The sequence below is a fragment of the Rhizophagus irregularis genome, chromosome 27 (assembly GCF_026210795.1).
Source record: "Rhizophagus irregularis chromosome 27, complete sequence".
Lineage (NCBI taxonomy): Eukaryota > Fungi > Glomeromycota > Glomeromycetes > Glomerales > Glomeraceae > Rhizophagus > Rhizophagus irregularis.
In genome coordinates this window covers 1,775,164-1,801,673 of record NC_089455.1, presented here as the reverse complement: position 1 = coordinate 1,801,673, position 26,510 = coordinate 1,775,164, and the positions used below count along the sequence as shown (strand labels likewise).

Below are 26,510 nucleotides of genomic sequence, written 5' to 3'. Positions count from 1 at the left end.
AAAAAATAATTCAAATTTATTTAATAATGATATAATTATAATAATAATAATTTTTTTTAAGTTTTATTAAATATAGAAGATTAAACAAATGAACTGATTACAGGAAAATAAATATATAAATGAACTAAATATAATAAATAATATTAATTTATTAAACAATTTGCCAAAAGTATTAAATAAAACAAATGTAACACAATTAGAAAAATTAAATACTTTAGATATTTGTAACAGCTAGTTATGATAATATTAATAAATTGATTTTTTAAAAATAAAATATTTGAAAAATTATATTTGATAAAATATAATTTACATTATAAAAAATTTTTAGCACTACTATAAAATATATTATTTTATTATTTAATCAGATTTTATTTTTTTTTTGACTTATTAAATTTATTAAATAAAATATTAGAATTTTATTTATTATTATTTTTTTTTCTTTATAAATTATTTAATATAATAAATAGATAATTTATAATTATAATATGAAATAATGTATTCACCGCACCCTGCATTACAAATTTATATATATTTTTATGTTTATCATTTGCCATTTTAAGGGGGGTGTGGCATATAAACTAAAGATCAATATAAATAATTTACAAAAAAGGAAGGATACTTTGTAACGCAGGGTGCGATAAATAAATTCACTTTTATAATATTTATATACTAATATTTATTAATCATTTATTATATTGATAAAATATAATTTAAATATTTAATTTGTTTATATATATATATAGGTCTATAACTGGTCTATATTATCTTTAAACAGTTAACATTTTATATTTATTAAAATAATATTATTATTAAAAGACATATTATTACTCAACCAAAAAAATTCAATAATACTAATTATACAAATTATTACCAAAAAGGTTAATACTTCCTTTTAATTAAATTGTCTTATTATGTAATATAATATATAAATTTTAAAAATAATAATTAATAACATTAATCTTAATTAAATTGTTTGTAAAATTTAAAGTTACTAAAATTTTATATTTTAACTTTTCTATGTAAAAATGCAAGATTTCAATAATAAATTTCCTATTAATTCAAATATTAGATAAGATATTTTTAAATAATTTTTATTATGATAATTAAATTATATTTAGTTTTTAAATTTAAATTATAAAAATTAAATTATTATTAGTTAAAATATTACAATTAGATATACTTATTAACTATTATAAGTATAAATAATATAAATATTATTAAGTAGTAAAATGTAAATTCATAATTAATTTAAATTATTAATTAAATAAAAAATTAAATAAATATTGCAAAGTAATTAGGGCAATGACAGATATTACCTAATATCAGTTTATTATAAGAGCTTACTTCTTCTCCTCCAGGTAAGATATATTATATATGTAATTTCCTTATATAGTATATATGTAACCTAAGATTTTCAATTACCCTCCTCCCCCTAGAATATTAGGTAATATCTGTCACTGCCCTTATAAGAATTAAATTATTACTAATAATTTATTAATTTATTGGATTAAATTTACTTATTAAATTTTATAATAATAAAATAATTTATATTATTATTTATTTAATTTATTTAATAAAACTTATTAATTAAATAGTAATGATTTAATTATAATTTTTTTATTAAATTCTTTTAAAAAAAAATTAAGCAATTAATAATATTATATTATAAACTAGCCGTTGAACCCGTTGCTCTGCAACGTCAGATAAACATACACGTGATCGGTACGACGGTTAAATGTTATACGTGATTTTATACAGTCTTTCAGGTGCACAGGTATAAATTCGTAGTCTAAACATTACGGATACACAGGTATAAATTGTAATCTAAACGTTACGGGAATACAGATATAAATATGTAATCTAAACGTGACTGTCACACAGGAAAACAATTATTATATATGGTCCGGTGCGAAAAGATTTGTACCTCACCAAAAAAGGGATGGATTTACGCCAATAAAAATATCGTACGACTTAAATAAGGTGGGCTGATATTCAAGAATTTGTTAGAACATATCCAAACACACATTCTCTCAAAAATTTTTTTCCATACCATGTATTCTCATTTCCTGAAACGAAATGGTGCACCATTAACAGATAACGAAAAATCAATGATAATTAACATTCACAACTATCTTTGGGGGATAGCTCTACAAGTAATGATCATCATAAGCTAACATTACACAAGCATATTGCTGAGATATTGGGTGTAGCTGAGGGTACAGTTGGAAGTGTGGTGTCGGACTGGTACAACCGCAGTGATGATACTTTTACACCACATAAAGTCCTCGGAAGACCTAAATTTCAACCCGATGAAAATGTTTCAGAACTTTTGCGTACAAAAATTTTGGATGCCAACAAAAAGGCTGAGCAACTTTCCACAGTTATCCTACGACAGTATCTTCTAGAACAAGGATATAATTTTTCTAAATGGAAGCTTCTTCGAGTATTACATCGCTTGGGTTATTATTTTGGCCAGGGGAGAACGTAGAAACATTCTCCATGAGTCACCAAATAATGTTGCATACCGTTGCCATTATCTTCGATTTCGTTTTGCTAATTTAGAAGGAAAAAATGATGTTCCACATCGTCCAGAAGTCTTTCTTGATGAGTCTTACTGTCATTTACATCATACTTCACGCAATACATGGGTTCCCCATCAAGGTGTTGTTTTAGCACCTGGACATGGTCCATTAGTAGTAATTTTTGGAGCAATTATTGTATTCCGAAATGGATCTTCCAACAAACTACATGGTGAACTTGTTCCCAACTCGTTCACATTTGGGACCCAACAATTAAACCTCCTGGAAACCGGGGACGAAAAAGAAACAATGCTGATGAATGGGATAACATTCCCGATGTTGTCGAATACGAATATTATGCTAAATCAAGTAGATTATCATGGAAATTTTAATGCAGAAATTTTTGAAGACCTTTTTTCAACTTTTTGTAAAGCACTTTATGAAAAATATGGACCTGTAAATATTCATATGGATGGAGCAAGTTATCATAAACGGCGGGTTGAAAATATTCCAACTTCAAATACAAAAAAGCAGGAAATAATTGATTGGCTAAATGCTCACAATATTGTTTTTTCTGATGAATTAAGAAGACCAGAACTTTTGGAGCTGGTTCAAATGAACAAAGAAAAGGTGACATTTGCTTGTGTTAAAATTGCAAAACAGTATGAACATGAAGTTTCATTTACCCCTCCATATCATTGCGAACTTCAGCCAATTGAAGGTATTTGGTCAGTTATGAGGGTGAAGTTGCACATTCAGGCCCACATCCAAACTTTTTATCTGTTCGAAATACACTTTTAAATGCTTTTAAAAAAAAAATTACATCACAGGTAATCATTGGGTTCTGGAGAAGAGCACTTAAAAATGCTAAGGAATACTTAGGAATTTGACGATAATGCGCAATTAATGGATGAAGATTTTGACGAATATGATAATTCTGATGAAGATTGCGTTATTTAATCTAATATTCATATTTTGATTTTCCCAACATGTTATTGATATAATTAAATAAATAAAAAAAATTTACATAATAAAAAATTTTTTTTTCGGTCCTCTGTTTCAGTGTACAAATCTTTTTCGACCTGACCTATAGTAGATTATTAAATTAAATTTTTAAATATTTTTTTTAATAAAATTTATAAAAATTTATAAAAATTTTTTTTATTATTAAGGATTTATTTTTATTTATAAATTATTCTAATATTATTTTAATTGGAAAGAAAATTCTTTTTTCTAATATTTATTAGAGTTAGTATTAAAATTAAGATTAAAATTAAGTTAAAGTTAAATTAAGAGATTAGGTTTATTTATTATAATGTATTATATCCCTATAGTCTTTATTTTTGTTAATAAATCTGAAAATTTAGAAATTTTTTGTTATTAAAAATCCTATTTGTTACCTCTTTTTTATCATAAAAGAAATTTTTCTTTTAATTAAAATTAGAAATTTTCTTAATTAAAATATTAAACCAATTCCTATTTTAAAAATTACTTTTATATTTCACTTTTAAATAAATTTTAAATAAAAAAAGTAGTTTTTAATTTTAAAAAATCAGTATAAAATTTTAGAGTTTTACTTATTTATCCTTTAAATTAAATAATTAAATAATCAATTTATATTTTACATTAATAATTTCTTTTAAAAAGTTTACAAAAAAAAAAATATTTGTTATTATTTATTTTAGGAACTTTTAATATTAAAAAAAAGTTTTACAATATGTTTTTTATATAAATATTAAATTTAACATTAAAATTTATAGAATATCTTATAACCAACTGGATAAAAAAAGAAATTTTTTATAATTAGTTTAAATTATAAGTAAATGTTAAGTTTATATAACTAAAAATATTATTATAACAAATTCACTTTATATATATTTTTTATTTATTTGAACATTATAAAGTATAATAACTACAGACAATATTTTTTATATTTTTGATTGTGATCATAATTTACATTTGTTTTTTAAAAATTTGGATGAAATTATATAAAATTTATTAGTAAATAAAATTATTCAGATTAAATTATTTTGGATTAAAATTAGCCTTATACAAGATTTTAATAGATTTAATTATAATTTAAAAAATTAAATATTAAGAAATTTTTTTACTTTTAAAATTTAATAATAAAATTTTTTTTATAAATTTAAAACTTAAAAGTAATTTTATTTAACTGAAATAAAGTTATTAATTAACAATATTAAACCTATTTACATTTTAATTCTGTAGTTTTAAGTATAATATTTACAAGTAAAATTAACATACTTTTATAACTAGTAATCTGATTTTATTTTAAAAAAAACTATTCAAATTCAATTTAAATTTTTACATTCCAATTTAAATAATAATCTAAATTAATAGGTTCATCCTTTATTCTTTAATATTCATTCTCTTATCAACAGAATAAAAAAATATATGTGATTAAGAAAAAACTACATAAAAATAGCATCTAGTTTATGCTGAAATTCAGTAAAAGTCATAAAATTATATAAAAAATTATTGGCTAGAATCGGCGTTACCACGTGATCTTAGCCCAAATTATATACTTTTGTGGCTTCGGTACTAATGCTCTCGTTTGGCTTAAATTTCAGAAACTTAAATGAGTATGATTTTTTTTTCTGTTTGAATAATTACTATAATTACTGAAGGATGAAAACATGGTTTATAGCAAAAAAATTAAATATACAGGATTATGTTATGAAATGTAATACATTTATTTAATGTTTTATTAACTTCTTTTCTATAAATGATAGATAAGGCCCAATCAATTTCGCCCAATAAAAATCTGATTCGAACTCACGATAGGGTATCGATAAGATAGATGAATTATTACAATTAATTAAATTTAGAGTATCTGCATCTTTTAAAATCGGAACCAGTTACTTAGTTAATTAGAGCGGTATAGTCCTGCGCCTTAGCTCATTGAATGAATAAGTTTTTTTATTCGTCAGTTGAGAAAATTAAAATGTATTATTTATTGTTACAAAAATTTAATGAGCATCTAAATTATATTAATTTTGTTTTTATTTTTTATGCTCAATCCTTTATTTACAAACTATGGTAAATCGAAAAAAAATAAGTTAAAAAAGAAAAAATAATATATATTTTTTCATATAAAAGAATTATCGAAGAAAAACTAGTTTAATATATTTTAAAATAATTAGGGTAAAGCGAAATGATTAAAATACTTTAACGCACCCCCTCTTAAACATAATTCTCCCTTAATTCTTATTAATATTTACTTATATTATTAAACACTAATCCTCCCCAACAGCTTGAATGTAGGCAGCACCTATTGGAGTAGCACCCATTTTAACTACTACAAACATATGATGAATTTCTTCTAAAGTGAAGGTATTATAAAAATCATGTTGAAAACCAGAAGTTCCAGGAACATTAATATAATATTGTAAAAATGGTGTCAAGTCCAAATGTGAAATATATGTAGGACACACAGGTCTTCTTACAATTATAATAGAGTAAACGCTTGGATCTGGATCAGTAAAACCAGTATTACATTGACCAATCACTCTAATTCCACCGTCATTCATTAGAGTAAAAGTAAATGTTCCTGTTACATATTCGCCAACCTCACCAAAAGGATCAAATTCTGGTTCGAAAAAAGCATGTAATACATAATATGGTGGACTATCTTGTCGCTTAACTATTGATGATTCTCCCCTGTGAGATATCGACCTTTCATCCAGTGGGATTGAATTTGTGAATGTTATAATAAAGAGTAAAACCAAAAACGAAATTATGAAATTTCGTGCCATATTTTATTTTTTAATATATATATATGTATATATTGTGGTTGTTTTTTTTTTGGTTTCCGAAATAAATATCAAATTTCTCTTTTTCTTTTTTTTATGACGTTAGCAAGTGTCGTTAAGAAAAATGAGTTCCGATAAATAGATATATTTTATATATGTAAATATATATTTTAAATATAAAAGAGAAAAAAAACGATGAGCAGGAAAAAAAAAATTTTTTTTCAAAGTAATTACCAAATTTCAAGTATTTTTATACACATAAAAAAAAAATACATTGATTCCGTTTCACATCAAAAACGTAACTGTGTAATGTAATATATTACACCTGTTTATTATGCAAAATGCAACGATATGCGCGCCCACTTTTTGTAAGTTTTGGTAATTATTTATATTATTTTATTTTTTATTTTTATATTGTCTTTGTTTATATTTAGCTATTTATTTTCCCCTGAGACAACTTTTGAGACATCAATCCCTTTGTATGTAATTTATTTATTAAGAAGTGTCTATTGATTATTACAATATAAATTAATAAAATCATACCTTTTTAATATCATATCATAACGAATCTCCATGGGTAATTCCACGTGATTTGATCATCAAGGGACCGGTTATTTCTATATAAAGAACATTTCAATTCAAAGACGGATCATTCTTTAATAATCTTAGATCATCAAGAACAAAAAAGCCTTATTATAACGTAATTGTTCCAGTTTTGAATCAGGATTCAAATTGGTTAAATTATTTTAAAATGTGGGACTTCTAATTTTAAAATAAACCAAAAACTTTTTTTATTTTATTTATGATTGTGTAAATGTAATCTAAATATATATTGACATTAAATAAATAAATAATAGTTTTACCTTAAAATACACTCGAATTATCATTGTTTGCTGCGGATTGAAAAAAAAAAATGCATAAAAATGCATTGTACGCCTATACAAAAGAGGGATTATTCATCGCTGCAGGTAGCGTGTTTTTCATTATTCTTGGCGAAAATTGTCAAAACACGTATATGTCGGAGTTAAGTATATTATAATCTATATTTAAAGATTTTTTTTTTTTTAAAAAAAAAATAGAAAAAAAAAATTCAAATCTGGAATAAAAATTGATACATAATTTAACCGGATACTAAATATAACTATAGATTCCCATTTCCGTTATCTCCGAGTATTGCCGGTAATTCTAAGATCCGGGTTACTATTTTGTTAATTAAAAATAACAACTTTTGCCACTTAAGTTCATTATACGAATAATAATTTTAACTTCTTTTTGGTTAGATTTATTACTTAAATGAAAAATATCCGTAGAGCTTGTCTTATTATTTGGCTCATTTCTCTTTGTGCCAAGCCTTAATAGGAAAATTATTGTAAATCATTGAAGTTAAAGGTAAAACTATAAAATTTTTTTATTCTTTTCTTTTAATTGATATAAATTTGATGTCATTGTCATAATCTGTAATCCCAAGAATTTTCTTCTTGGAAGGTTTGAATATTTTTAACCCTTCCCCTTTCAAAAAAAAAAAAAGAGAAAGTTGTTTTTAACTTACTGCGCCATAGGTTGTATCCTTTACAATTCATGCGTAAACAAAAAGCTATAATTTCATTTGTTAATCCTGATTTCATAAGCTTATCAAATTATTTAACTATGCGCTTAATGCATTAATGATATTTTTAAACAATTTTTTCGGAGATTACTTCCGATATATTTTTTTTTTTCCTTTTTCTTACAATTTTTTAATGTGGCACAAATTTGATACATTTCCTAATTAAGTTGTTTCATGTTTGGCTGATACGTCTCTGAAACAATGATTTTTATGATTTTATGGCTGTGCGTAATGTGCGTAATGTTGTTCTTAATACTAAATCTTCGCGTAACGCGTTCTTATAGACGCGTTTAATTTATTAAAATTTACTAGCTATGTGTCTGGTATCTCAGGTATGTTGCGATTTAAAATTTCTAAAAGTAACTAACAATAAAGAATTTTGTGTCACAAAAATAAACATATTCACTTCTCTTACTTTTTTATTCATTTTAATCTGATAATCGAATTTAATAAGATTTCTGAAATTTTCACTTTAAATGGGTAAGCAATTTTCAAAATACTTCCTTATATAAATAAGCCTTTGTTAATTTTAATATTGTATTAATCGATAAATGAAACAAGTTGTGAGCTGCTCAGCCTTATTGTCATCCATTTGATTTCGACAATCCAAATATTGAATCAAACATAAGGTAATAAATAAAGATTATGTATTTTCTAATTATGTATTTCTTTGAATATTTAATACTTCCTAAATTTGAAATATCTTTTAAAATCTATTTTCTATACTGATGGGGAATAACCGTCTAATAAAATAATATGTTTTGATGTTTATTCTATAGGTTTGTTTCACGGGTCTTCAAGATTACTCATGAAAAACGATAAAAACAAAAAAAAAATTATTAAAGCGGAAAAACTAACAAAAGTCTAGTATTAAAACGAAAACGGTTTTAATATATATACTGTTAAGTTAGCCGCGAGGCTTGCGCTAAATTTCGGATCATTCAGTAAAGGTATTTGATAATTTTGAATAAAAGGGAACGGTTCTTTTTTGTCTATTTTATCTAGCGTGTGAACATAAGTACTATGGCTTATTACATTTTCACATGAATTTAACCGGATATTAGTTTTTGACACGTGCATCGGCACACAGCCAAAATCTGGCGCAATATTTTATCATAAATATGAAAACAAACGAGTTCGAAATTTTGTCATCCTGTGCAAAACTACCGACGGGAAGAAACAAATGGGAATTGGTTTAAAATTTTTTCTAGATACTATTGTTAGTGGTAATATCACATTAAATATATTAGTATTTGATTCTATTTGAGGATTACTTTAAAAGCTTATCTCAACCTGCACTAAAACAAACCATAATCTTAGTAAAAGTCCAAGTTGTGTGTAAAAGGAATAGGAATTCTGTGAAATGTTTCAAGTGATACTAGTAGTGCTTCGACCCGGATGGGTTTTTTAACAGATCAATCCGGGTTTACTACGGTTTGGCATCGGTTTATTTGAGTTGGAGCTATAAGTTTGGCCAAAATTAGTAAAATTTGTAGATGATTGATTTTTTTAAATCTGACAAAAATTATAGTTGACAAAAATAATAGAAAAATGTTGTGATGCTAATTAACAGATCAATCTGGGTCGAAAGCACTAGATACTAGTAGAGAATTAAACCATGCAAATGAAAGGTTTAAGAAATTTTATTCTCAATTATAGATAATTTTGGTATGTACGATATGTTTATCATAATCTTACAACTTTTTTTATTTATAGTAATATCATCAATATTGGTATTTGAATTAGTCGCGTGTTCATAGGAAAAATTTTCTATTGATTTATCGTCACCATTAATATTTGAAATATAGTCGAGTACTCGAGTGTACATTATGCACGCATATTATTATAATACGCGTCCATAATGACTATAGTCAACTACGAATCTCCATAATAAATCATGCATTTAAAGAGGGTGTGTATTTATAATTTATAAAGAGTAAATAATATTAACTTGGTGAGCGAAAGTGTGCACATGGAAATGCATTTATAGAGAGTCGCTTATAGATAAAAAATGAACTAAATTGTAAGCATTTATCTATATGAATAAATTTGAATATTAATTATAAAAATTTCACTTTCATTTTAAAATTCTAATTAAGTTTCAATTTTCAAAACTATTTTTTAGCTGTATTTGTAATAAAGTATATAATATATATCTAATATACTATGCTTATATTTTATGGATATTATTATGCTTATATAGAATTACTGTATTTATTAATAAGCTTTTTCTTTTTCTAATATTTTGCTATTCATTTAAATACTAGAATAAAGATATATTAATATATATAATAGTTATTTAGCACTTTATGCTAAATAATATAACTGTTATATTGATTTAATTAGTTGATTCAGGTTTTGCAAAAGTATGAGACTAGTATGAGATTAATGATTAAAATTTTCCCAATATAACAAACTACCTTTAGGTAGTATTAGTAATTTATCTAGTTTCAAATAATTTAAAATATTGCTTAATACAAAACCCTAAATATTTTTAAAACAAGTTATAAGCCATACATTTATCAAATTAAAAAAAGTTAAAAATTAGAGTTATACAATTTTCTAGTTCAATTTTGATAAACTTTTTTTTATTTTATACCTCTTATTGAACTTTATAATTTAAAAAAATTCATCAAAATTGAATTACTGAATGTTAAAATATTTATAAAAAAGAATTTTAGCAAAAAAAAGTAATTTTAACTAAAAATCTATTATAACTAATATATTAAATATTTATCGCTGTTTTCAATTTAGTGCGATCAGCCTGACCGTGTAACCATATGATAATCAGATTTGATTTCTCCGATTTCCACCATTTTTTTTTAAACGCTTCTAATAAAACTTTTTCGTTATGTCTGATTTCCTCCAATTTCCTCACAATTTCATAAACATTTTACAATAAACTAGACACCTACAAATTTTCAGGTATGGTATTTACTAAGTAAGAGCTGGTTTTCAAACAATAAAGTTACGCGTTTTTTTGAAGATTTCCTTCTAATTTTCTTTTTTCTCTTTTTGCGAAGTTTTTATGGCCAAAACTTTAGCTGAGGATCTCAAATGGCGTATAATACTCTTATATAATGATGGATACTCAAGAAAACAAATTGCAAAACTACTTTATATTGGAGAAACATTAGTGAATAAAGTAATAAATATATATGCAAAGTGGGGTTGTGTTGTAAACCCATGGAGACGTCTACCAGGAAAGAAAAAAGTTTTCAATAGAAGTGATATGAATGTAAGTATAATTAGAAATAGTAAACTGAACTGTTTGTATAAGAATATGTTGTATACTCATTATACAATTATATATTAGATATTGCGTGAAATTGTTAGTGAAAATGTTGATTATTATCTTGATAAATATATAGAAGTAATGCAAGTACGAACAGAAAAACGTGTCTCTGTTCCAACTTTATGGAGATCATTAGCTTATTGTGGTATTACTCGCAAAAAAGTAAATTTTTTGATTTTATAGAAACATTATAATAATTTTATAATAATACTAATTAATTTATCAATTTATAATTACTTTAGTTGCAGAAAGCTGCTGCTGAAAGAAATGAATTGTTGAGAAGTGCATTTATTGCATCTATAGGCCGTTATAGAATTGATCAATTGGTATTTATGGATGAATCATCAAAAGATGAGCGTACTTCAACGCGTTTATATGGTTATTCAAGAGTAAATTCGAAGCGATTAAAAAAAGTGGTTTTTGTTCGAGGCAAAAGATATACTCTTTTACCTGCATTAACAGAACGAAGTATAATTGCTGTAGACATCATAGAAGGAAGTTGTACAAAACAAAAGTTTAAGGAATTTGTAATTTCACAAGTAGTAAGTGCTATTTATATATTATTAAAAAATTTATTATTTGTATTAATAACTAAATTATCAAACATTATATTATAGTTGCCACAAATGAACCTCTTTCCAAGTACAAATAGCATTTTAGTTCTTGATAACGCTAAAATACACCATGATCAAGACCTTCTTGATTATTTGAGTGCATTTGGAGTATAAGTTGAATTTTTGCCTCCTTATTCACCCGATCTTAATCCCATAGAAACTGCTTTTTCTACAATTAAACAATTTTTACAAAGAAATAGATATTTTGTGGAAGTTAGTTATAATCCTATTTATCCTTTACTTATAGCTTGTTCTCAAATTACATCTCAAATGGCAAGAGGTTATTTTAGAGGAAGCGGATATTTTTAAAATAGAACTAAAAAATTTTTATAACGAAAAAAAATAGAATAAAAACAATAAAATAAAATTTCAATTTATTACTAAGACAATTTAAGAGTTTCAAAATTTTATTTATTTATAATTTTGAGCAGCTTCACTAATAGTTTCAACATCTCCAATTGCAATTACTCCACAAGCTTCGAATTGTGCATCATTCAATTTATTTAAATGTTTAACTTTAATTCTTTGTTTTTCGAATCCCTCTAAAAATTTAAAATAATAATCTTCCGTTTTTTCTATCTCATCTATTTGATGTAAAAATTCGGCCATTGAAGGTATAGTTTGTTGAGATGATGGATGTGATGATGTCTGTTGAAATGATGGTTGTAATGGTGGTTGTTGGAATGATTGTTGTGATTGCGGTGGTTGGAAAAAATGTGGAGTGACTAATGCTTGTAAAATATTAGAAAAAAAAGGATTAATTGAATCTTGTATATTATTAGAAAATTGTGGTATAATGGATTGAGATCTATTTTTTGGTGGGTGTGTATATGCAAATGAAGGATGTGTTGGTGGTTCTTTAACCGTTGCAAGACCATTAAGCTAAAATATTTTAAAAAATCACGCGTTAATTAAACAATTTTAATAATCAATATTATAAATTAAATAACCAACCATTTCCGTAGCCCATGTTGAAAACATCATATTACTTATTTCAGTATGAGATTCACAATCTTTTAGGCAATGTCTGTTATGCATAGGACACCAAGTTTCTTTTCGTAACTCTGTAACATTTTTTGCAATTCTTTGATCAAGTATGAAGATATCTGATATTTTTGGAACTTTATTATTGTTATTGGTCTTTGGAATTGATTCATCACAAATTGCTTCTTCGTTATCTGAATTAGATTCCTAATTAAAATTCCATATAAATGATATGTAAATTTTTTATTATATTTAGAAAAAAATTAATTATAACAAATAAAAATTTACCTTCTTTTTTCGTTTAACTAGCTTTTCCTTTTTTTTCATGGTAATAAGAATAAGCACAACCTTCTTTGCAGCAGCAAGTTTAATATATTCTGATTTAAAATTCTCAAAATCACATACATCTACTAATAGAGTACCCGCTCCTTGAGCTTTTTCTGATTTGAAAGAAACATTATAATCATTAGCATTAATTTCTTTATCTTTAAGAAGAGCCGTGATGTTATTTTGAATTGCAAATAAAAACTCATCCAACTCAGAGATTGTAACTGAATAGTTCTTGGCTGGAAGAACGGTACCATCTGCTTGTTTGATAACAAGTTTGTAATTAACTTCCAATTCTAATTCAGCATCACTCTCATTTTCAGTTTCTGAATTATTATATTTAGATTCACTTTGAATTATTGTTGTAGAAATTTCGGAAGAGGTAGCTTCAAGATCAATTATTTTTGCAATATCAGTTCCTTTCGTTCCTCCTGTTTCTTTTTCTTCTGTATTTTCTGTTCCTTCTGTTAAATTTGATTTATTAGAAGAGTTAGAATTTTTAGAAGACAAACGTTGATAAGAACTATTGCATGTTGAGCAAAATGATAATTGAATGTTTTTTTTAAAATCATATCCGTATTGAAAGCATTCATTTTTACTTTTGATAAAGTTAAATTGTTTATGATTAGAAGAAGTAGGGTTAAACATTCTTGGATATGCAGTTTTAACTTGAACTGTTCTATTTGTTCTAGTTGGTTTAACTGTTTTTTTACATTTACATATATCCTTTTCTAAGTTTATTCCGCAATATAAATATTTTTGACATCCAAAACACGTTCCAATTTTATACTTTTTTTTCTTTTCTTTTACCATTTTTTTCGTGTCAAAAAATTGCAAAGCGCGAAACTAGATTATCTAATTTATGAAATTCCAAATTTTATTGGCTATCAATGTTGATCATCACGTGAAATGTGAAAACCGATTTCCTTAGCATCATGCAGCTGAAAAATTGGCTGATCGCACTAAATTGAAAACAGCGATAATATAAACCTAATATATGATTTTTAATATTTAATATAACTATTTTTATTTCCTTAGGTGAAATTCAATATTCCTTATTTTTCAAATTATAAATTGTCAAAATTATCAAAAATGGTATTTATGACCTTTCTTAAAATTTTTTTTTTTTTGCTACAGCGCAAATAATTCTTTATTAAGATTTATGAGAGACAAGTTTTAATACAATATACATAGAACAAATTAGAACACTAAGAACTAAACTACCTGCTAACTCATGATGGAATAATCATGTGTACAGTCAAACCTTGATATAGCAAACCTTTGATATAGTGAATTTTTCAGACAACTATAATAAATTTCCCTTTACTATAACAAATTAACCAATTAAATCTCTTAAAATCTTCACTGTATACTGTCAGTGAAGGACTTAGGCTAGGGAAGTAAGTATACCTTAAAGACGTCCTTCCTTAAAGGGATTCCCTCCTCTTAGTCAATTCTATGAATGCCTCTAGAGACTCACTGCTACTGCAGATGAAATCCAAACTCGAATAAAATAGAAATAAAAGGAGCAATAACAGAAAAGTCAGGGTAAAAAAAAAAAATTAAAAAAGAGTAAACTAAAAGAAAATATTAGTATTCTATAAATACAAAGTTCCTTATAGTGTCTTTTACATTCTATCTACTAGTATAGTCACCAAAAGTGAGCAGTCATCCTATTAGTTCTTTAGCCTTTTTAGTAACGATCTGATTTTTGCTAACAATGTAAGTTTTTCAGTTTTACTACCATTCAAACTTTTCTTCAAATTCTTGAGAGTAGTAGAATTGTGTTTCTTTTTAGAAGGTTTGCTTTCCTTATGCTTGTTATTTGTAGTATTTGATCTAACCTTGTTAGCTGAGTCTTGGTTCTGCTTCTGATTTCAACTACTTTTTGGTGATTGATTGTGACCTTTAGATAGTTGAGGCAAAAAGTATCTAATCCAAACACCTTCATATTTTGCAAATTCAACTTGGTATTCATGATTTTATCCAAATCTGTCCAATTCGTAATACGTGATGAACTTGCAGATATTTTTCTTCTGAACCACCTTGAAAGCTTTGCATCCCAAATGGAATATAAGTAATTGGGAAAGGTAAAGATATAGCATTGAAGTAGTGATAATTCTAGGTAAATTTTTTACTACAGCCTGAAATCATTCTCTTTTCTTTCTTTGTTGAAGATTCCAGTTAGCAGGAATGCAGGATATCATTGAATAGAAAATCCTCCTAAGGAAGCAGTCCAAACTCCTTGATTCCATAGATTCATAGCTCACTCATTAAAGTCAATTGATACAGTAATTGTTAAATATTTCTTCTGATATTTATTAGTTTTGAAAGCGATCACATGACCTATTTCTCAAGATGTTGAAGAATTTCGAGTTGAGCCCAGGTGGAGGGATATCATATAAAGTAATTCCTGAATATTATCCTTAAGTACTGGAGTATATTCGGTCATTACTGATTGTATTTCTTTGAAAGAAGCGTGTTGTTGCTTCTTCTCAGATGTTGTATGCTTGGTCACATTATTCTTTTGCCTATTACTGAATGAAGTCAGAAAGGTATTATGATTACTGCCTACATCTAGATTCCTGGAAGCCATTTCTGCAAACGTGATAGTGCATCCTTTTTCTTTTGGAATATAAGGTATGGCTTTGGCGTTCAGTTTTGTGGAATTCTTTTAAGAATTCTTTGTTGAAGATTCTGCTATTACGTTCTCTGATTGGTGTTCAGTATTTTGATCATCATATTCTACATCTATTGGTTAATGTTCGATATTTTCAAAAATTTCAGTTTCTATCGGCTATATTTGTATTGATACTAGCATATCATTAGTTAGTTCTGTTAACTCGAATTGCACCACTTGTTCTTGGATTGTTTTGCCTATGTAATTCTTCATAGAGGTTTTATACTCATCAGCAAAAGCGGCAAGAGTAAACAACAAGTAGGTGAGTTGTATGTTGTTCTTAATACCAAGTTTTTTAAGTATTGGCTTGTAGTTTTTTACAAGGTTTCAGTATTGTTGTATTATTCAGTAAGTAAAATATGCTTTATATATTGTTAAATAGTGGTCAGACAAGTAAGTTTCACCTTCTGAAGAGCAATATGTAAAGTTTCAAGAAAGCTCTTTCCATTAATATTACGTTTGTTGACCTGTTTAAGGTCAATAATATTAGGTATTTCTTCTAGTGAAACATTTTTTAAGCTATAAAATGATAAAAAATAAAAATATTTTTCTGCTAAAAAAATGGATATAATGATCATCAGAAAGAGTTCGTATTATTTTTCCCTTAAATAAATTTATAAAGCAAGTAAAATTATTTATAAATTATAATATATTAAGTTTTATTTTTTAAAAAAAATTTTTTTCATTAAAAATTACATTATTTCTTTTTAGAAATAATTAGTAAATAATTGTATAATAGATTTTTATATATTAATTTAAAAAAAATGAAAAATTTTCTAAAAAAGTTTTTCTTATTTCTTTTATTTTGTATAGTAATTTGCAGCAAAAATTTTTATTTTATCTATTTTCTTAAGACCTGTATAATAAAAAAAAAAATCAAATTATTGGAGTGGTTATCTATCTTCTTTTTGAATATAAATTTAATAAAATTTGTTAGGTAGTTTATGAAATATTAATTTTTTTGCAATTAACTTTTTTTTTTATTTGATTTCAGCATCACATGATATTAATAAATGATTGATATAGTTCTTATCCTAAACTGCAACTGTATTAATCACGTGATGATTACTCTGAATACGACAGTCACGTGTATGGTGTGGACTAAACTAAATTGATTATCATACTTTGCTTTATATTATTTTCGTAAAATACGCTTGCTATCTAAATGTTTAAGCGCTCTTAAGTATCATGGTAAGGCAAAATGTAATGGTAATTTCTATATAAATGCTTTTATAATATAACATGTTTGAAAAAAATATATAGCCTTTTAGAAGAGCATGGAAAAACCTTCACTTAAAAGTTTCTTAGAGTTCCGTTTAAAGGAGGGCAATTTGAAAAGCGAAGAAGAAAAGCATTTTAGATACAAATGTGAAATAAATATTATCAGTAAATACTACCATACTGAAACGTCTGAAATTGGGCAAAAGTTGCTAACATGGAATCAAAATTTTAAGGCAAAATTTATTCAATTTATTTGAGGTTGTTAACTTGAGTTGTTCTGCACCATCACCAACTACCTTGCTGGTTGCATACTGGTACTGAGAAAGGTTGTGTACTTGTTAGTAAGTACACCATAATGTGTGTCAGTGTATAGCACAATGCTTGCATTTGTAAGCGTCACTAACTACCTTGCTGGTTGCGTACTGGTATTAGGAAAGGTTGCATACTTGTTGGTGAGCACAGAGTGTTAATGTACAATGCAATGCTTCAACAACTACTTTGCGGGTTGTGTACTTGTAGGAAAAAGATTGCGTACTTGTCGTTGATTTAGGCTAGTTATGATTTTTTTTTCATGCAAGACGGAACTAATCATCACTGTTTCTGTTGTATAAGAATGATAAAAAGTCAAAAAAAATAAATTATTTTTGGGATCTGCAAGATAAGAAGTAAAATGTTCATTCAGAAAAGTTGTTGTTCGAAAAAGAAGCCATGATGAGTCAAGTAGGTTAATTTCAGAATTTAATGGTTTCTGTTTTGACAATATTTACTAATTTTTTGAATTAATCTGATGAAGAATAAACTGGAAAATCAGATTTATCTCAAACAGATTTGTATATTGTAAATCATTATTACTGATCTTTATGTTGCCATACTAAATATATTTAGATTCGATATATTCTGAATATGACAAAAGAGAGATCTTTACTACAAAGAACGATCACTAACCGATTTGAAAAATATGTGTCAAATAATACTCTCCAACCTGTTATGTTACAAATAAACAAGAATGAAAGAAAATGGCTTGCAGAGGAAATCTCTCATACCATAACCACTCCTCCAAATCTCCATTCATCAGTTGAGAAAAAGGAGGCCAATAACCAATTTCTTTTTTTGGTAGGTCTTTGAGAAATTTTTTAGCTAAAAGTTCAAACGTGAAGCTTATTATAAAGCATCTTCGGTTTTCCAACAGTATCAGATTGTAAAAGATGAATGTTATCGGCGTTGTTCTACTTCAGAAGATAAGGTAGCCATCATGTTTTTAATGTATTGCTTACTAAAAAATGTTTTTCACTTATCTGACGCTTTTTGCAAATCAAAACTGTCAACTTGAAATAGGTCCTATTATGCTTGGTTTAGGTTTTACATTCTTTTAACTTCTCTTATAACTTCAAATTTAACTTTCAAACTGCGATAACTTCTCTCTCTTTATATAAACTTTACATTAAATAATCAAACTGGGATAGTTTTCCTTTACTTTGCTTCTCTTTAAACTTAATAATATAACATTAATTAACTCTCAGGCATACCATGAGCATATTCAAAATAACTTTTAATAATTAATATTTATTATTTCTTTTATTAAATCAAAAATTGACTTCTTGAGCTTCCAAAAGTTATTGACAAAAGTCCTTTTTATACATTTTGATGTTTTACTAAAACTATTGTAATACTAAATTATTGTGATACTATAAATTATTTTACAATATTCTACAATGTTCTTGAATATTTGTAATATTATAAATTATGTATTAAGTTACATGCTAATCACGTATTAATAAACTAAACTAAACTAAACTAAACTATTTAAAATATAAATTAAAATATCATTAACTTCTATATTAACTAAATCATATAGGCTGATTTGTCTACCTTTAATTAAAATATTAATTTTATTACATTTTTATTATACAAAATACTATATAATATACAGTAAATTGGAAATGAGTATTAAAAAATTTTTATTTAATGTTATTATACTATAATTTGGTAAATATTTCTTTTAAATTAATATAATTCTTAGTACTTACTATATATGTTAAAAATTTGTATCTCAACTTAAAACGTAAATATCTCATCCAGTGATCCAATTGGCAAGCTCTTTTTTCGTTCATATAGACCAAATCAAAGGCTTTCCAAAGAGCCTAAATTTATAAAAAATGGATCAGTGGATCCCATGATATTTGCATTTAAGCATGTTAAAAAGTTCATACTTCAACTTTAAACGTAAATATCTCCGGATCTAATGATTCAATCGGCGAGCTCTTTTTTGCCTATAAAGTCCAGAACAAGGGCTTTCCAACGAACCTAAAATTATAGAAAAAGGATCAGTGAATCTTGATATATTTGCGTTTAAAGATGGTAATACAAACTCTGAAATAAAATAATTATTTTTATTGTTTGAAAATATTTATTATGATACCATCTTTTATATGATATTTTTATTATACTTTTATAAACATTTATAGCTACTAAGGCTATATAAATTTTTATTTTACTTTATATTTTATTAAAATATACTTACTTTTTAATAATATATGTTAAAAATTCCATATATATGAGAAATGGGTTTTTTATTAGTGAAATAGGTTTTTTCACAGCTTTTTTACATTTAATAATTTAAGTTTCGCAAATGTAAATTTTTGTTTAACTTATTATTTAGTCAAGTGATCATCAATCAGATGATTTTTTGGTATTACAAAACAATTTTGAGTAACAAAAATTGTGAAAATCAATCAATAACTCTTTTTAATGCAGAGTAGACAAATCAACCCATATGTATCACTAATTAATATTAATCTTCTATATCTTTAGTTACACCATCTGCAACGACAACAACTTCGTTATATGTTCCATATTCTCCATCTACTCCATCTACTCCTGATTGCAATATTAGTGAAGAATATATAATTGTAGAAAACCGTAATTATTCTATGGATTACCTCACTGGTTCTGGTGTTCCTAAATGGCACCTGAACAAAGATTTAATTTGAGTAAACATTTTTAATGCATGACATGATATGAATGAAATATTAATTATTTTTTTATTTGTTATTCCTCTCTTTCCAATGGGTTGTAAATGACATCAACATCACTGAGATATGTTGTGAATATCATGCAGTTGTGGTTAAAAAATGTGAGTTGATGGAAGTTACTTTGAGCGCTACAGTAGAACTGTAAGTATCATATAGTAATATAAGTTATGAAGATATAACTAAGCTTTTCCTCTTTTACAGAATTTTAAGTCACATATTCATATTTTAAGAACAAAGTCCTCTCAGATTATGTGAATATTTTGATGACGAATTATGGGTGGAGCTTTTTGCTGAGTTTTGTGAGCTGTATCCATATGCATCAATTCCAGATAAGATTAGTAATCTGTTTTTAAATATCATTAAGGTAATATATTTAATTTCTGAGGAGGCACATATTTCAGTTCTAATTATGAGTATCTGTAGATCCTGTGTAAAGAACTAAATCAAACCGAATGTCAAAAACTTGCAAGGTGCTATTTACGAAATTTTGAAGTTATAATCGAAGAAGAAGAAATAATCATAGAGATGTTTAAAGAACTGTATATTTCGTGAAAATTGCAATAAAAGTTTTGTATTCAAAATGAACTTATTCTCATTTGTTACAGGGTTGATAATAAGCAGTCTTCATTTACAAGAAATTATATTTTTGTTTTCAGAGTTCTTGAAAAGAGCCTATGTGATAGATCTCTGGTTCGAAGGGATCTATCGCATGATATTAATTGGAGAGTTCGAACTTCTAAGGGGTTCTACATCGTAGGGTACTGCCTTGCAGTACTATTAAGTCCTGAATATAATTTGAGTAAACAGGCGATTAATTGTGCAGACATTATTTATATAAGGTTATTAATCCTAATATACCTTTCTAGGTTATAGTCAATAAGGGAGCTACATCATATTAAACTGCAATAAGAATAAACAAAAAATCAAAATCAAGAATGATGGTCAAACCAATGTTTCATAGTTCGATGAAGGTACAAAAATGCAAACAATATTGATTATAGTATCACTATAAGTGAAGTCTTATTATACTACATTTACGTGATTTTATTGACCCGAAATAAAAAAAAATAAATAGTTTTTATATTGATTCTTTTTTTTTATCTGTAAAATGAATTATTGCTTATTAATGAAAAGCTCTCCTTTTTTTAACTTGTGTAAAGATGTAGTATATAATTGATAATTACTACTTTGTGTTGTAATAGTAAGGGTTGCAACCTATTATTACTTTTAAAGTTAAAGTGTTGTAATATTACAATACTTATGATTATTCAAAAATTTTCTTTTTGAAAAATAAAAATTACAAAAATAGGTTTTTATAGAACAAATATCATCATAAAAAGAAATAATTAATATATTATAATATATATTTGTATAATTGAAAATAATTACAATACTATATAATAATTACAATACTAGTAGTAATTATAATACTATATAATAATTATAATATTGTGTTGTAATTACAACAAAAGTGTTGTATATATGTTGTAATAATTGCAATCTTACAATTTTCTAAAAATAATTACATATCACATCTTTAAACTTGTGTATGCTATTAATAAAACTTTTCAAATCTGGTTAGCCGATCATCTTGTAATTTATAGAAACTTGCCAGTACCTGAAACTATCCTGAAATTGTCGTGAAACTGGTAGGGAACTAGAGATCACATGTGATACAAATTTAGCTGAAGGCGCTGTGCATAATTTAGCTGAATCAAAAAAAATATGAATCTGTTTTTCACCCAAGCAATTGAATAAAAATGAATCTGATATTTTATTATAATTTACTTACTATAAATCACTCTATAAGTCTTTAAAACAGCTATAAATCAATAATAAAATCAGTGAAATTGCTATAAATTGCTATAAATTGCTATAAATTACACCTGTAAAATGGTTAAAACTAACTATTCTAATTTAAATCCTATAGTAGTACAGGCGTTAAACAATCTGCAATATAGGTATAGTGGTAAAACATCAGAAATATGGTGTTCTCATGTTCATTATCCATTTAAAAAACTTCTTGAATATAATTCAAAATACTTCTCCAAGAATGGATTTATCAAATGATTGAAAGATCATATAAAGCTGGAGAATTTAAAGCTGGAAGATGCTCATTTTATATTTATTGCACTGTATGTGACTCCTTAGTAATTATTTGTAAAAATACTATTGAATGTAGCAATGATCATCTGAAGAAATGTATTGCTAAAACAGCCAAAAGGCATATTGCATATTCTAATCCTATACAGAAAAATGTGAAAAAAAAAGTATCATCAGAACTAAGTGATAACAAAATTAAAAAGATTTATTAAACATTTGGTTTTATATTTAGTAAATGCTGGACTAAATTTAGTTATACATATGAATATGAAAATAGGAAAAGGTATGTCAATTGTTTAATTGATAATTTTGATCTTTATTCATTTTTTCTTCAATTAATTTTTCCATACAGATTGTATTATTATAGTTTCTTATATTATGAATTGCAGAGAATGAATAGTATATATGTTTGTTAATCTGATGGCTGATTCCTTTTAACATGCAAAAGCAATAGACTTTATACAAATTATATCCTGATAAATTTAAACTTTTACTCAACGCTGGAATGTCATCCGTCTATGTTAATAAATATGCATGTAGAATAAAAGGTTCATCTGTTCATTTATCTATACAAGGAACTCCTTCTATAATATTTAATAAAACAAAATTTCAAAATTAAATAATTTTATTAAATTTTAATATTAGCTTTACCTTCGAGTTCCTGTAATTCTTTTACAAGAAGATATAAAAAAGAATTAAAGTTCTTTGATGAACAAGGATCTGGTATTATTATTGTTACCAATAAATTTTCTTTTTTACATGAATAAAAGGATTAAGATTATTATTTATTAATAAGATGATTCAACAATTATCAGTCCATTGTTTAAAAATCTGATATCCATCACATATCTCAAATAGTGCAATATCCTATCTATCTTTAAAAAAGCCTCTGAGTAATAAGTCTTAATATAACCTATCATATTTTTATATTAGTTATTAAAAAAAAATGATTTATTTAATTAAATTACTCATAGTCCATCAAAAATATCAGCATATAATTCCTTTTCTTTTTTATTTTGAAAATAAGTATTTCTATATTGTAATTCTTCAGCTCTTTCTTTATTTTTGTATTAAATTATTAGATGTTCTTTTAATGAGAAAAAAAATGTTCTATTTACAGGTTTACTATTATTATCAAACCTATTTTCATCACAAATAGGGCAATTGACTAAATTTTCGTATAATGATGTAAATGCAACACAACTGTTTTTGCAAGTATTATATCTTTGAGATTTAAAAGGAATTATGCTATTAATTTTTTTTCAACTTATAGATTGTCAAGTTAGAATTAAAGTTATTAAGTATTTTGTTAAATGCGATGTCAGATATTGAATAAAGTACTTTTGTAAATAAAATAAAATAAATATCATTTTATTATTCTATCAAAATTACAATCAACAACATAATATTAACTGTACCGTTGCTCATTTTTGTTATCTCAGATTTCTCAAATTTTTTATTATCATCCATCAATTCATCATTCTCTTTAGAAATATATGACGAAATTTCACTTGTTTTTGAACAATTACTTTTAATTTCTATATCTCCTTTATTATCTTCTTCATCATAATCTTTGTTATCAAGACTTGGCTTATCATTATTCCTGTTATAATCTTCGTTATCAAAACTTGGATTACCATAATTATAACCTTCTGATTTGTAATTTACATGACTTTAGTAATTACTATAATAATAATAGTTTATATACTTACAATTAATAAAAAGTAAGATTTACTTTTTGTAAGACAATTAATACCTTTTAATTATTAAAGAAATATGACCATTATATGAAAAACTAGTACTTTCTAAACTTATATCTGATTTATCTAGTTCATCATCTTTGAATTTTTTTTTTCAGCTGCATTACAACTTGAAATTGATTTACTATTGCTTTTCTTTTCTGATTCGCTTTCTGTATCTGGTTCATTAATTTTTTCAATACTTTCTCTTTCCTTTTTTTGATATTTTTTAAGAGTTTTTTTAGTAGATAATCACCTTTCATTACCATTAATAATTTTACAAATTCGATAAGAACAAAAATATGGTATATCAAAAATGAAAAATTTTATAAGTAGTACAGCCATTTTTATAAATAATTACAGCCACACATTGTATTATGAGAGTATTATACATCATTGTGTCAGTAATGTTCATACAAAGCCATACAGATTATATTTATTATCATACAAAATATTAGATAATTAATTGATAAATTTATTGAAATAAATCACCGATTTTATCAGGAGTAAAAGCAGCAACACTCAATAAAGTAATTTGTTTATTATATTATACCAGCACAAATAAAGTATAAATAAGCTGATTAATTTTATCATGATTTTTCAGAAATTACAGGACAATTATAAGATAATTATAAGACAACATTATTATAATAAATTAAATAATTTTTTTATCAAATATCTATAAAGGAGTAGCACAATTTTGAAAAATTAACATTTAACATTTTTATAAATACAAATATTTATTTATTATTTAATTGATATTTTAAAGATTGTATTTGAAAATTTAGATCATTAATATGACCTTCAGCTTCAAGTGCCTGTTGGAAATTTCTGGTACTTTCTTGGAAGCCCTACTTAATCTTTCTATAATTTTAAACAAAAAGTTAAGAATATTGATGCTAAAAAGTTCACATTCATGAAGTTTACCTATTAATCGTGATTTCTGCCTTTTCAAGTTTTCTATATATTATTCTTAAAAGACCTCAACCCGTTCCAAATTATCGATAAGTTGCTGCTGTTATTACAACTCTTTCATGTAAAAAATCAAAAAAAAAGTGAAAAAAAAGCAGACTGTCAAATTACTTGTATGAAATGTGAAAAGTTAGGAGAATTGAATTTTATTTATTAACAAAATTATTTTCTACATTTGACATCATTTTCTAATTTATTTTTTATTTCTATTATTTGGTTTAACTTTTGATGATATAATTCAATAGCAAATATTTTTTTGCCGTTTTAATTATATAATTTTTAAATAAACTATGTTAGTAATTAATGATATTATTTATATAATAATAATTTATAATTACCTTTATTTTTATTTTCAATCATTTCATTTAAAGAGTTGACCTAAACCAATTTTTTAGTTAGAAACCAAATAACAACTAAATACAAATTATATACTTTACAAATCCTTATTAAAATAAACCTTCCAAAAAAAGATAAACAAAAAAATAGAAGATAGAGAAAAAAAAACAAAAAAAAACTATCTAAAATATCTGAAAAATTAAGAGCAAAACTTAATAATCACTTTAGGCAGTTATAAAGTATTCACTTACTATTTCTCTTTTTCTTTTATTTTTTGAAAAGGATTTATTTTTTTATTCTTGTAATTTAGCTTGGCTTTTTTTGTGAACCAGGCATTTTCTTTTATCAGATTTTTTTTTCCCCTTCTCCCTGTTAAAATTCTTTTATTATATTTTTTAATATCATAATGGATATTTATAAAATTTTAGAAAAATATAAAAATGTGTACAATTTCTTATCAAAGTAATTCATAGGGAGTATTAATAATATGTTACTTTATTTAGTGATAGAACATTCACAGTTAAAATCAGATGCACACAGTGAACAATTTAACATTATGTAAATAAAGATATATACAAATCATACATTGCACAATTCAAATTATTTATATGAAGGGTAATCTAAATGTCTTCTGAATTTTTTTATTATCTTACTATTATTACGAATTGGTAAAACAAATCTCATTTCTTTATTTACTTTTTACCAATATGCTATATTGTTTTTTATAGAAATTATGAATTCTAACGACTAGTAGAAATAGAGATCATAATTTTTTTTCGAGTTGCATTAGTACTGATGTTCTCATCATACAACTTAGGTATCATGTAATTATTGATAATGAATAAGTACCAGAGGACCCAGAAATATATATATAGGGGTCAGGTGATGAAAAAAATTTTTTACTATGAGCTGTACGCATTTTTTCAGGGCTGGAATTATGATAACGCCAAATAAGGTTACTATAATATGAAATAAAAGTCTGACTGGCATTATCAAAAATTATCTAAAAAAGGAAAGATTTTCATGACTTTTTTAGTTCAAAATATGCAAACTCAAACCTGACCCTTTTATATATATTTCTGGGTCCTAGTACCAGGTTTTATATATATGAAGTTTATTGTGACAAACTGATACATTATATTATTTTTAAACAAAAAATAAATTTTCTTTTTGATAAATAATATATAATTTTATATAATAAAGTAAATTTAGCAAATTTTTATTTATTTATTTAATTGTTTGATGCATTTTTAGTATTATAATAAAAATTTTATGTACATCTATTATTTTTTCACAAGAATGAAAAAGA

General features: G+C 25.1%; 6 protein-coding genes across 6 annotated transcripts; 2 read left to right on the top strand and 4 right to left on the bottom strand.

The window, feature by feature from the left end:
* Positions 1-1,898: 1,898 nt before the first annotated feature.
* On the top strand, positions 1,899-3,479 carry OCT59_018266 (uncharacterized protein; the record flags this gene model as incomplete). Its single annotated transcript, XM_066148659.1, has 4 exons — positions 1,899-1,906; positions 2,146-2,394; positions 2,477-3,260; positions 3,402-3,479. The coding sequence occupies 4 exons, from the start codon at positions 1,899-1,901 to the stop codon at positions 3,477-3,479; spliced, it is 1,119 nt and encodes a 372-aa protein (XP_066004564.1).
* Positions 3,480-5,402: 1,923 nt separating this feature from the next.
* OCT59_018265 (uncharacterized protein) lies at positions 5,403-6,515 on the bottom strand. The gene has a single exon (XM_025319584.2). It carries the CDS (start codon positions 6,293-6,295, stop codon positions 5,777-5,779), a length of 519 nt encoding a protein of 172 aa, XP_025173433.1. The 5' UTR covers positions 6,296-6,515; the 3' UTR covers positions 5,403-5,776.
* A 4,615-nt stretch (positions 6,516-11,130) lies between these two features.
* OCT59_018264 (uncharacterized protein) lies at positions 11,131-11,810 on the top strand (the record flags this gene model as incomplete). Its single annotated transcript, XM_066148658.1, has 3 exons — positions 11,131-11,136; positions 11,215-11,355; positions 11,436-11,810. 3 exons carry the CDS (start codon positions 11,131-11,133, stop codon positions 11,808-11,810), a joined length of 522 nt encoding a protein of 173 aa, XP_066004563.1.
* A 408-nt stretch (positions 11,811-12,218) lies between these two features.
* OCT59_018263 (uncharacterized protein) lies at positions 12,219-13,931 on the bottom strand (the record flags this gene model as incomplete). The annotated part of the gene is made up of 3 exons (XM_025330563.2): positions 12,219-12,689; positions 12,762-12,998; positions 13,080-13,931. 3 exons carry the CDS (start codon positions 13,929-13,931, stop codon positions 12,219-12,221), a joined length of 1,560 nt encoding a protein of 519 aa, XP_025173434.2.
* Positions 13,932-15,471: 1,540 nt separating this feature from the next.
* Positions 15,472-15,714, bottom strand: OCT59_018262 (uncharacterized protein; the record flags this gene model as incomplete). Its single annotated transcript, XM_066148653.1, has 1 exon — positions 15,472-15,714. The coding sequence occupies one exon, from the start codon at positions 15,712-15,714 to the stop codon at positions 15,472-15,474; it is 243 nt and encodes an 80-aa protein (XP_066004562.1).
* Positions 15,715-23,528: 7,814 nt separating this feature from the next.
* OCT59_018261 (uncharacterized protein) lies at positions 23,529-24,162 on the bottom strand (the record flags this gene model as incomplete). The annotated part of the gene is made up of 3 exons (XM_066148652.1): positions 23,529-23,826; positions 23,911-23,992; positions 24,150-24,162. The coding sequence occupies 3 exons, from the start codon at positions 24,160-24,162 to the stop codon at positions 23,529-23,531; spliced, it is 393 nt and encodes a 130-aa protein (XP_066004561.1).
* Positions 24,163-26,510: the final 2,348 nt, after the last annotated feature.

Bases quoted from the DNA above. Each gene is read 5' to 3' on its own strand.
- OCT59_018265 (XM_025319584.2), bottom strand. From the start codon at position 6,295: ATGGCACGAAATTTCATAATTTCGTTTTTGGTTTTACTCTTTATTATA.